The sequence below is a fragment of the Gobio gobio genome (genome assembly GCF_949357685.1).
Source record: "Gobio gobio genome assembly, chromosome: 4".
In the NCBI taxonomy this organism is placed as follows: Eukaryota; Metazoa; Chordata; class Actinopteri; order Cypriniformes; family Gobionidae; genus Gobio; species Gobio gobio.
This window is the reverse complement of record NC_137100.1, coordinates 56,845,172-56,856,912: the sequence shown is the minus strand read 5'-3', so window position 1 is coordinate 56,856,912 and position 11,741 is coordinate 56,845,172. Positions and strand designations below refer to the sequence as shown.

Sequence of the window (11,741 nt, the reverse complement as noted above, 5' to 3'; positions counted from 1 at the left end):
TCCATCTGTTGTTGGTATCATTCAGTGCACCTGTGCACTCTGAACTGGCTCATTTTGTACAGTTGGTTTGATCACATCATTAGAAATAAGTGTGAACAACTTTGAGTCGTGTGTAAATGATGACAACTGTGTTTTAGTTATGTTAATCTTTTGCCTGCTTGTGTTTAGAGTTTTGCAACACAAGTCCATAAGATTTGCAGATGGTGTCTAACTGCCTGAACTTGTTTAAGTTTTTACAGAGTGATTAATTCGACAAATGCAGACTGTATTGTTACAATACTTTTTTTTCTGTAACGGTATGCTTTGGATGCTGTGTTCTCCCTTCTTTGATGTAGTCTAATGAATGATCTGAAGAGTTTATATATTGACTGATGTGTGCATGATCTGAAAGCAATATTTGATTTTGAGCACAGATAAAATGGTTTTGAGGTAATAGACTCTTTTCACAGACTGTGATGAAGTGATGTCATCAATATCGTATATCCTGCAAAGTTTTTAAATTATGTATTTATAACACTAATACTTTGTATTATATTACTTTTGCATCTTATTACAAAAAAGTTACCGCTGCTGTGAGGGTGTTTCTAATACAGCGTCTATGGGAGTGATGGTAAAAATGAGCATCTTTCTCTCTTTTCACTGCCGTTATCAATCTCACTCTATTTTTTCTCTCTTTTTGAAAGCTGTGAAATCACTATTGTGGTGTTGAGCAAATGGGGACACAAAAATATATTTAATGTATACTCTCATTCACCGCTATAGAAGTTAACCCAACTATGAAGACTTCCGCTCTGAGAAACCCAGAAATGTGAAAAGGGGCTATTGTTTGATTTTGCCAGAAGAGTCAGATGTTCTCTGAATGTAGTTTGAAGATTTTGTTTTGTGTTTAAGGTTTTGAGAAATGTGTTTTAGCAATTAAGAAAAACTGTAATAGTATAAATCATGGTACTGAATGATTACCATACACTCTTAAAAATAAAGGTTATTTATTGGCATTGATGGTTCCACGAAGAACCTTTTAACTTTCATGGAATCTTTCCATTCCACAAAATGTTCTTTATATTGGAAAAAGGTTCTTTTGATTTCTGAAACGTTCTTCACTCTTTTAAGAACGGTTCCCTGAAAGGTTATTTGTGGAACCCAAAATGGTTCTTCTATAGCATCACTGTGAAAAAAAAAACATTTGGAAGAGTATGTTCCTGTACCAGTAAATCACTTTAATTAATTTAAATAAAACAACTGTTTGATTTAAGTGGGTGTGCTGTGTGTGGTTGCTTGATATAACACGAGACAAAAAGGTCACACATGGTACGTTGGTTGATAAATGTCTTTATTTGGCTTTAGGGGAACATCACTGTATCAGTTAGCAGCCATACAGTTAAAGTGTCAGCACTCCTGAACCATCTCTGAAACCGTGTCATTGAGATGCAGAATACGTGAGGACTCTTTTAAGCAGTTTAGATTCATGATTAAGGCATTTACGTAAATGTACACACATCAAGCAAATCTATCCCACCCCCTCATATTGTCAAGCTCCAAGTGAATCAAGCCATGCAAATTGAAACTCCTCTTGATTTATTCATTTCATGGATAATTGCTACATTTATTGAAAATCTTGCTCTTGGCTTTTCCCTCCTCTTCTACTCTTTTGGATTATAATATAATATAATATACTATTTTGATTATATTATAACCCAAAGGTTGCTGTAAAAATGAGTCAGAATAGTAAACTCGCTTTAACATCAGTCACCAGACTTAAAAAATGGAAAACGTACCATATATAAGTGCCGTAGCCTACATTTCCTGTAACTCTAAAACAATACAATGTTACGAGTAATTCAAAATATGCGGGTAAAACGCGTGTAGAAAATCAGTGCAGAACAATCCCTCATATTAACACATCATTGGGCCCTATTTTTACAGACATTTCTTCAAGTGCAGACATGGATTCAAATACCCGTTTGCTAAACACTACCTGGAAAGACACTACTACTAGAACAGTATTCTGTATTTGCGCAAAGGTTTATGCAAGAAGAAATAATGGTGAAGTCAGAACAACTGAGATGTCATGATGTGATCTGAAACACCCATTGCCAAGTATTGAGTGCTGTTTGTTTCATATTGTGACAGAGATGAAGATCAGATCTCATTTTAGAAACAATCCCGATGCTTTCTCACAGCTGTTAATACATTTCAATTGATAAACCTAGACACCAACCCATAATGTCACAGAATCTGCATCCGTTAATCATTTGATCAAGCATGCCTGCATTGTGATGGGTCATTGGAGGTGGTTCATTTAGCTGTCTGAGTGGGTTCATGTAGTGGCTGTTTATCTGGAATACTAAGGTGGCGGTTAATAGCCCTTCTGTGGCAGGTGTCAAAACTGTGGCCAAACTGTCACCTGCAGGGTGAGAAAAGAGCTGGGCCTGTCACGACCAGCTGCAGAAAACACCAGCGTTTACACTGCTTCCTGAAGCCTGAAAGCACACACGCACTCACAAACCCCCCCACAACAAATTCATGTCCACAGACTAATGCAACAAATCTTAATTGTCCTAAAAGTAGTCGTCATTTTCCTCATGCAAAACATGTATTTTACATATGTTTTCATGAAATTCACCCCTTTGTGAGAAGAAACACTAAAGGAAAGGGCTAAAAGACAGGAACCTCATCTACTTTCAGAAGGAAGCCATGCCACAGATTAGAAGGAGAAAGAGAGAATAAGAGAGAGGAAGATTTACTTCAGGCTCCATCACGAATCAATCAATCAAGAGGAGGTCATTTTTGAACAGGAATAGAGGGATATTTAGCAGCAATCGTCTCTAAAGCGTCAGAATCTAAATTGCAGAAGGATTTTCCCACACTACAGATGCACTCTTCTCTCCAAAATCTAAACAAGAAATCCATAAATGTTTAATCTTTAATCTCACCGAACTTGATGAACTCCATGCCGCCACGTTTGCCGTGCTGTGACCATTGCAATTAAGGAAACATGAACGGATGGAGGGATGCGTAGCTTAAAGTTCAAAAATGATTCATGCTTTGCATGAGAATGTGAATGAAACATTCTCTCCCTTACGAGTGAACTTAATGAAATGAGCTTGGACAATTTCGTTCATGTGGGTATAGATGCCCCAATATCGCTGGAAAAACAGGAGATGTGGCCGGTCCCTGTGCTTGGCTCATGACATACATCCAGGACTCAAGTGAAGCTCTATATAATGGATATGCTGTTGCTCTGTGAATAATCACCTCTTTCAAAGTCCAAACTCACTTATTTTTTAGAATCAAATAGCACCGAGAGGTTGGAACCAGTTCATATTGCCTTGCATGGCATCATCTTCCTTTGTGCTGTCCTGCACTTTACTAATGGCACGTGAACACCAGGTGTGAATGGGGTCTTTGCTGTCTGAGCTTTACTTAAGCTGCTGCCTTGACCCGAAAATGAACATTTTGCCGTAATTGAATCTTCCTAATGTCGTTCTGACTCTGACACAAAGAATAGCTTTGACCAGGGTTGTTCCTGGAGGGCCACTGTCCTGCAGAGATCAGCTCCAACCCCAAAACACACCTGAACCAGCTAATCAAGGTTTTACTAAGCGTACTAGAAACTTCCAGGCAGGTGTGTTGAGGCAAGTTGGAGCTAAACTCTCCGGGACTGAGTTTGGACACCGCTGGCGTAGACCAAATGTCGTTGTAGCTTAGACTAACAGTTTCTCTTTTCCATACAAAAGAAGTGCATGGTGACAGGTACACAGTAAGGGGCCATTCACACAATGTGTTTTTGCATTTAAAAACGAAAGATGCAGGGTAGTGGAAATAATTAAACTTTTTCAACTTCTTTTAACTCGGGCGCTGCATTTTTAGGGCCCTGCGTCATGCATGAGATGCTGCATAAGATGCGAGCGCAATGGTCCAATACGTCTATCTAGTGCATGTTTACAGAGAAAAATATGATGCAAAAACATATGCTGTGTGAACGGTGCCTAAAAGTGTTCCAAATGAGGTCACAAATCTCATTTGCACTTGTGTTAAATAAAGACCTAGCGCACTGTTCCGCTAGGACCTATCCTGACACGACCTCACGATTTCAGAGTCTTAGGACTTTTGAAGACGGAATTGCATGGACAATATTTATGACTTTTTTTTTGGTGCTTTTTGGAAAGCTTGGAAGTCTACTCTGCATCCACTTCTGTTGTATGAAAAACAAAAATTGTCTTGAATTGATATTAAATTGTCATTTTTGGGTGAACTACTCCACATACTCTCTGCATAGACCCTGTTTAATCTCGAGTGCTATACAGAAAACATCCGTTTTAGTGCTTTTGTTACTGACTACCCAGTGATGCATCAGCAGATGAAATCAGCCATACCTAGTGAAATGAGAGTGAAGATGAGAAGGTGAGGTTTGTTTGGTGGTGGTGTGTGTGGCTGAGGGACGGAGAGGTAAAGAGGACACGGAGGGGTCCAGACGGACGTGGCGGAAGCGGTGATGGTACGCAGCTTTACTTGCTCTTGACCGCAGCGGCCTTTTCGCCTTTGTTACTGTCCCCCTTTTCACTCTTGCTATCTGCCTTGCTATCGCTCTTCTTCTCCTTTTCCTTCTCTTTCTCTTTCTCCTTTTCTTTCTCTTTCTCCTTCTCGTTCTCCTTTTGCTCCTTTGGGCTCTTCTTTTCTTCCTTTTCCTTCTTCTCATCCTCCTTTTCCTTCTCCTTCTTATCCTCTTGTTCTTCCTCCTCCTCTTCCTCCTGCTCCTCATCTCCTCCTTCTTCCTGTTCTTCTCCTTCCTCTGCCTCCTCTCCTTCCTCTCCTGCCTCCTCCTCTCCTTCTTCCTTCTCCTCCTCCTCCTCCTTCTCTTCCTCCTCTTCCTCCTCCACCTCCTCTTCCTCTTCCTCTGTCTCAGGTTTGGCTACGGTCCTCCTGTAGGAGCTTAGGGCATAAGAGCGGCTCGATGGATAAGAGTAGGCGGACTGCAGCATGGCTCCGCTCACAGAGCTCAGACGGCATTCCTCACCTTCCAGCAACTTCCTGTTGGGAACGTCCAAATATTGATGAGGATGACACATTAATAAATGCATCAACTAATGACATTAAATGAAAATAGTTCTGAGTCTGACCTGTAGGCTGCGATCTCAATGTCCAGTGCCATCTTGACATTCAGCAGGTCCTGGTATTCGCGCAGGTGACGGGACATCTCACCTTTTGTGCTCCGGAGAGCAGATTCCAGCTGCTGAATAGTGTCCTGTCACCACAAACAAGACATTTATGTCTCCAAAAACGTATCTGTCAAGAAAACCTACCCAGCCAACAGGGAACGATCTCAAAACTTTGGCTAATGTTCTAGCAAGGTTCTCTCAAAGTTATGAACATACATTCTTGCAGGAACGTCAATAGAATGTTCGTTCAAATATCATTTTCTCAAAATGTTATTTATACATCGCTCATGGAACGTTTCTTCTGAAACATTTTAGTTGGGGGATTGACTGTTTTTTAACAGTTTGTTACTACTTGTTCCATTACTTTTTATCCACAAGTTTCCTACGCCCCATGAAGCCTTGCATCAAAAGTGGGAGCGTCTTCCGGTTCGAAGTAAACAAGCGGGACTTTATGCATTTCCATCGTAGTTTATGCGCACGTTTTCGCATGGGATAGAAAACGTATCCGACTCAAACGAGCGCATAAGTTTTTTATGCGCATTTATAGAATTCATGCGCATCTTGGCGTTTCCATTCAGCATTTTTTGATGCGATATCCCAAAATTCGCATAAAAATAGGTGGATGGAAACAAAGCTTAATGACATTCAACAGTTGACAGTCATTCAAGCTATCCAAATTTGCTAACGATGTGGGAACACAACCTCAACGAACTTTCAAAAGGTTGAAACAACAGTAACGTTACCTTTACCCTCCGCGGTAGTTGGTTGGGAGGAAAACGTGAATAATTAAGTGGCCTCGTATCACGTACGGTAGCATTTTTAGCTATTTTCTAGATTCAGTAGCCTGTGATGGTAAGGCGATGACCAATTTGAAAAGCTCAGAGGCGTATCAGTATCTGTCGGAAACGATCTAAAAGTGGAGCCGAGTCTGAGCCTACAGGTATCCCATCACAAGGCATGGGTGCTAGCATCAGTGACAGGTGAAGTACAGACAGCGGGGTGTTCATGAATTAGGGCCAGGACGCTGTTGTAGTCATGCAGCAGTACTTTTGTGGAAGGTCAGTAAAGTAAGGACTATTAAGGGCACGAAAATTGTATCGTTTATTGTATTGTGTTATTAATTAACTGATAAATGTACTAAACTGAAATGTTTAGTGTGTGCCTTTCATGTTGCAAAAGTTGCTTCACGGTAACCTTCACTTAGCCCTTGTGGCACCATCTGATAAAAAAAAATAGTAAAAATGATCATTTTGAAACCTTGCCAATGATCCGAAAAACACTTCACTAACTTCTAACTAGCACACAAAATACCATTGGTATTCTGCTTCCGCCGCCTCACCGGAAGTTGTACCCACGTTCTTTTTTACAGTAGCGCCCCCCGGAAACAGGTGGATAGGACCACGAAAAAACTTTTGAGCCTTCAGGGAACATTCATTAATATTTTTTTCATAACTCAATGGGAACGTTAGCAAAATGTTCTCATAATTTATTTTTGTTTACTGGGTATGCATTTCTTCGGGGGAGTTCATAGAACAAATTGTTCTGGGTAATTTCGGTGGAAATGGGGCTTAAGACATTCTGCTGCTGTACAATATAGCATACATGAATTACCCGTAGCAGATCTATACAGGTGGAGCTGGGGAAGGTGGAGGGTTTCTGAAAGTGCACTGCAATTGCTACAGCAAATCTTCACCGAGTATTTGAAGTAGGGATGCACCGAATGTTCGGCAGCCAAACTTATTATAAGTGAATAAGTGAAACCCTCTCATGAACAAACAAACAAAATTTGATTATGATTTAATTATGATACCTGTAGGCATAATAGTCCAAAGATAAAATAAGTTATATTTATATTTGATATAGTTATATTTTTAAAATATTTCTATTTAACTTTTTTTTTAAGTTATATTGTGCTTTGTTTGTATAATATCTGCTGGAATGCAAAAAATGTTCAGTGATAAATACATATTTTTAAATTGTAGTTTTGTAATTTATTTTAAAAGCAAGACAAAATAGTATAAAAGCTCATTTATGCAATGGTGAAAAATTTTGAAAAACTGCGTTCTGTATTCGGCTTTGGCCAAGTGTTTTATTATTATTCGGCTGCAGCCAAGAATTTTCATTTCGGTGTATCCCTAATTTGAAGGTTGAGCAGCAAGCTCATTGGCTACTGATACAATAGGAAGTTAAGGACCTATCAGCCTGAGCCATCTAGAGTTTCATGACAGAACTTTGTATTTGTGACATTTATCATATGACTCCTTCCTTTGAACAGACATTTATTCTTTGGATGCTCTTTGGGTCATTCTAAAATCATGCTGGATTACAGCTTGTGTGATATTTTTCAATTTGAGCTTTTTTTCTTTACAAAATGAATTTGTATGCTGCTTTGGATAAAAGTGTCTGCTAAATTAGTAAACGTAAACTCCCTCAAAGTCTTATGCACTCACCTGCAGCTCGCCGATCTCGTTGTTGTGGCGGTCCTCCATCTCAGCCAGCTGTCTGTCTAAGGACTCGTTATGGGCTTTCAGGGACTCGATCTCCAGGGTGCGGGACTGCAGCTGTCGGCGGTACTCAGACAGCTCATCCTTGGTCTGCTTCAGAGCATCGTTGTTGCGTGCCGCCGCCTCCGTCACACTGACGAACTTGGAGCGGTACCATTCCTCTGCCTGATGCTGGTTCTGGGAAGAGAGAGTCTCGTACTGGGCACGAATGTCCTTCAGGGCCACAGCAAGGTCAGGCTTACTGACGTCCATCTCAACAGACACCTGAGCATGGAAAACAGTCAACAAACTAACTGTTAATAAATTGAATACAACTATAAGACCTAGTTTCACAGACAGAGCTTAGATTAAGTCAGGATTAAGCCTTAGTTCAATTAGGATGTTTAAGTAGCTTTTATAAACGTGCCTTAAAAAACATTACTGGTGTGCATCTTGAGACAAAACAAATATTTTAAGATATGTCAGTGCAAGTTGCTTTCAGTCACTTGTCTGTGAAACCAGGGGTATATCTAATATTAAGTCATTTGAAATGTTGAAAAAGATTTCTATTTTAAATAAATTATGTTTTTTTTTTTTTTTTTTACTTTCTATTCATCACAGAATCCTGAAAAAGTCAGGTTTCCACATTGAGCAGCACAACTGTTGTGTATGTGTATACAAAAACAGCATACACTACTGTTCAAAAGTTTGGGGTCAGTTTTTTTTTTTTGCTTTACATTGATCAAAACTGACAGAGACATTTATTAAATAAATGCTGTTCTTTTGAACTTTCCATTCATAAAAAAATACTGAAAAAAATAATCATGATTTCTGTATAAATTTTTTTTAAAAAGCACCACAACCGTTTTCAACATTGATAATAATAAGAAAAGTTTCTTGAGCACCAAATCAACATATTAGAATGATTTCTGAAGGATCATGTGACACTGAAGACTGGAGGAATGATGCTGAAAATAAAGCTTTGCGTCACAGGAATAAATTACATTTTTAAATACATTAAAATAGAAAACAGCTATTTAAAAAAAAAAAAAAAATTCACAATATTACACATTTTTACTGTATTTTTGATCAAATACATGCAGCCTTGGTGAGCATAAAGTTTTGAACAGTAGTTAATGGTAGCCATAAATAGCCTTTAGTCTCTAAAATTGATTGGTGGAGGAACTGCAAATTAGTTGCTGATTCATTATTGATTTCTAATAAATAATTAATACCCTGAAACAGGCATTGACATTTGAGCTAAAAGCAGTACACATTATATAGCTATACATAATTTGGCATATATTTGTTGGCACAAATATGAGACATTCTGTACATATATAAGATGTTGATTAATAAATACACAGTTGTACAGTGATTATAATCAATAAACCACTGTCCATTAGGTTGTTAAGTAATCAAAAATGCAGTAGAGCTGATATATCCAGTGCTAATGTCGGCCATGACACGTTTAATCAGTCTTTGAGTGTAATTTGCGCTAATGAAGTTTTGGGCCCTTGAGGCTGCGGGATGGAGCGCAAACTCATGGGTTTTAATGCTCAAGGAAAGATGACACTGCCAGTTCATACAGATGCAATTCATCCACCACATCATCAACACGCAGAGAACAGCAATCCATGCATGCTGAACATCAGCTTACATCAGTTACGTTCACATTAACTGTGTAATTGCTTTTATTTAGGGTTATTGAATAAAACCCTGAAGGAAATGTAATCTGTAGTGTAGAAATACTTTGAGAAGCAGCTGCACGACTCTGAGAGCGAGTCTAAAGTGATGCAGTCCCTCTCAAGGACGCTGCGCTGCAGGGGTCCCGCTGCACTCTGCAGCCACACCTAAAATCCTGCGCTACTGCATCACCTCCTCATTGCCTGGAGGTAAGGAAGTTTAAACATCCCATCGTCAACAACCTTCTTTCAACTTGCAAATACATTTCTCCCTCTCCAGGGATCCTCCGTGTCTTTGTCTGATTAAACATTGTGTTTCTAGATGTTAAAGTTGCATGAGAGAAGGGACTGGCATCATAAATGCTCATTTTGACTGAGATCCTGGTGCAGTGCAGCGTCAGATTCTCAGCGTTACGCACACGAGTGTCTGAGCTGCAGTGCTGTAAATCCTCCCAGACACACACCGCCCTCAATGACACTGCACAGTCATGATACGCATACCCACACTATGAGTTATTACTAAACATAATATTTCAAAGCATTAATGAATACATAGTATTTCTAGGCTTTATCTGCTTAATCTGATATTCTCAAATAAGTTCTATGTAGTTACTAGCTTATAAAGATATTTCTACCTGATAAGACCTTAAAAACCTTTCAAATAAGCTATGTAGTCAGGTTAAGTCACTAATGTGAAATTGGTTGTATGCAAATTAAATATAATTAATTTAAATACTTGCACATGAAGGACATGTTTGTTTCCTGACAAAGAATTTTACGGTATTGCATATCATTTTTCAAACCAAAAGCATATGATATGTTTGGCTAAACTTGTTTTATTTTAGGCTACTGGGAACTAATTAAAATGTAAAATCATAAATCACAGTCATAAATGTCACTGCAAAACTATTTGATATGAGTGATTAATGAACATCAAAACATTTCTGAGAACAAAGAATTTGTATGCTTTTCATAATTTGATCTGGTCAAATAAGATCTTATACTGTAAACTGTAAATCTTACACTAACGCAGTTATGTAGCCTAAATCATATTTTAGAATAATTGACCACATATTTTAGTGTAGGCTATATATTATTTCAATACCACCTAAAGCACATGCAATATTTGGCTTAACTGAGTAGTTTAATCTTACAGAAATGAAACAAATATTATATATATGCGTTGGCAACTATTGCATGTTATGCAATTGCGATGTAAAAGTAAAAAAAAAATTAAAAAAAAATAAAAACTCAGCATGGCCAAGCAGTTTAAAGATGATCTCCCAGCCTGGCAATAAAGGTTTTAGTTGGCATCCCAGCCTGACCAGCTAAAAAAAAAACAACCCTCTACAACCAGCCAACGGATCAAAAAATATTATTCACAACTTTTTCATACCTGGGTGGCCTGAAGGGACGCCTGTAACTCCTGCAGTTCCTCCTCGTGCACTTTTCTGAGGAACGCGATCTCATCCAGCAGGGACTCAACTTTCTTCTCCAGCTCCAGGCGGGACAGGGTGGCGTCATCCACGTCCTTGCGGTATCCCTTCAGGCTGTTCTCGGCCTCCTCCCGCAGCCGGGTCTCCTCGTCCAGCTTCTCCTTGAAGCGCTCCAGAGCATCGTTCATCTGCACGCAGTCCAGGTGCATCTGACTCTTCTCGTGAGTCATCTCCTCGACGCGGCCGCGCAGCTCGCGGATCTCCTGCTCGTAGAGGTCGTGCAGGCGCGACGGCTCATTGTGGCGCTGGCGCAGCAGCGCGACCTCCGCCTCCAGAACTTTGTTGTGCTGCTCGAGGTTGTGTACCTTCTCGATGAACGTCACGAAGCGGTCGTTCAGGCCCTGCAGCTGCTCCTTCTCGTTGGTGCGGATGATCTTCAGCTCGTTGGTGACGGCGGTGGTCTGCGTCAGGTCCACGTTGTCCGGCTGGTAGCCGCCGCGGCCGGATCCGAGTTTGGTCCGGTAACTTGAGGATGTGATCATGGGGGATGGAGAGCCGTAGGTGCGGTGGTGCTGCTGCTGGGGTACGGAGCGGTAGCTCACCGTCACCCGAGACGGGCTGCTGCCCACGGGGACGCGCCGTGGCGCATCTCCAAAAATCTTCCTGTATGAGCTGCTCGTGTACATGTCGCCGGAATAACTCATGCTGAAATGCTCAAGATCACAGACCGAGTGAGTGAAGAGTGTGGATGTGGGAAGACAGAGAAAGAGAGAGAGAGGGAGAGTGCCAGTCGGGTTGTCACACCGGCATCTTTTATAGGCAGAGACCGCGAGCATCATCTGACGCAGGGGCGGTGGTGGAGGGGGAAACCTGCAACCCTGAGCAAAAAGACAGAGTCCCAGGAGAGAGCTCATTCATTCACTGCCTTTGCATTTGTGGCCACTCATCCTTTTTCTTGCGATGGAGATTGCCATCATG

General features: G+C 40.3%; 1 protein-coding gene across 1 annotated transcript; it reads right to left on the bottom strand.

Moving 5' to 3' along the window:
* Positions 1 to 1,321: 1,321 nt before the first annotated feature.
* On the bottom strand, positions 1,322 to 11,514 carry neff1 (neuronal intermediate filament family member 1). The gene is made up of 4 exons (XM_079815162.1): positions 10,724 to 11,514; positions 7,610 to 7,927; positions 5,121 to 5,245; positions 1,322 to 5,031 (listed from the first exon to the last, which is right to left on the bottom strand). Exons 1-4 carry the CDS (start codon positions 11,465 to 11,467, stop codon positions 4,509 to 4,511), a joined length of 1,710 nt encoding a protein of 569 aa, XP_079671288.1. The 5' UTR covers positions 11,468 to 11,514; the 3' UTR covers positions 1,322 to 4,508.
* Between the last annotated feature and the right edge of the window lie 227 nt (positions 11,515 to 11,741).

Bases quoted from the DNA above. Each gene is read 5' to 3' on its own strand.
- neff1 (XM_079815162.1), bottom strand. From the start codon at position 11,467: ATGAGTTATTCCGGCGACATGTACACGAGCAGCTCATACAGGAAGATT. The intron at 7,928-10,723 runs GTATGAAAAAGT...TTCCATGCTCAG, and splicing joins CGTCCCTTCAGGCCACCCAG to GTGTCTGTTGAGATGGACGT. The intron at 5,032-5,120 runs GTCAGACTCAGA...CGTTCCCAACAG, and splicing joins ATTGAGATCGCAGCCTACAG to GAAGTTGCTGGAAGGTGAGG.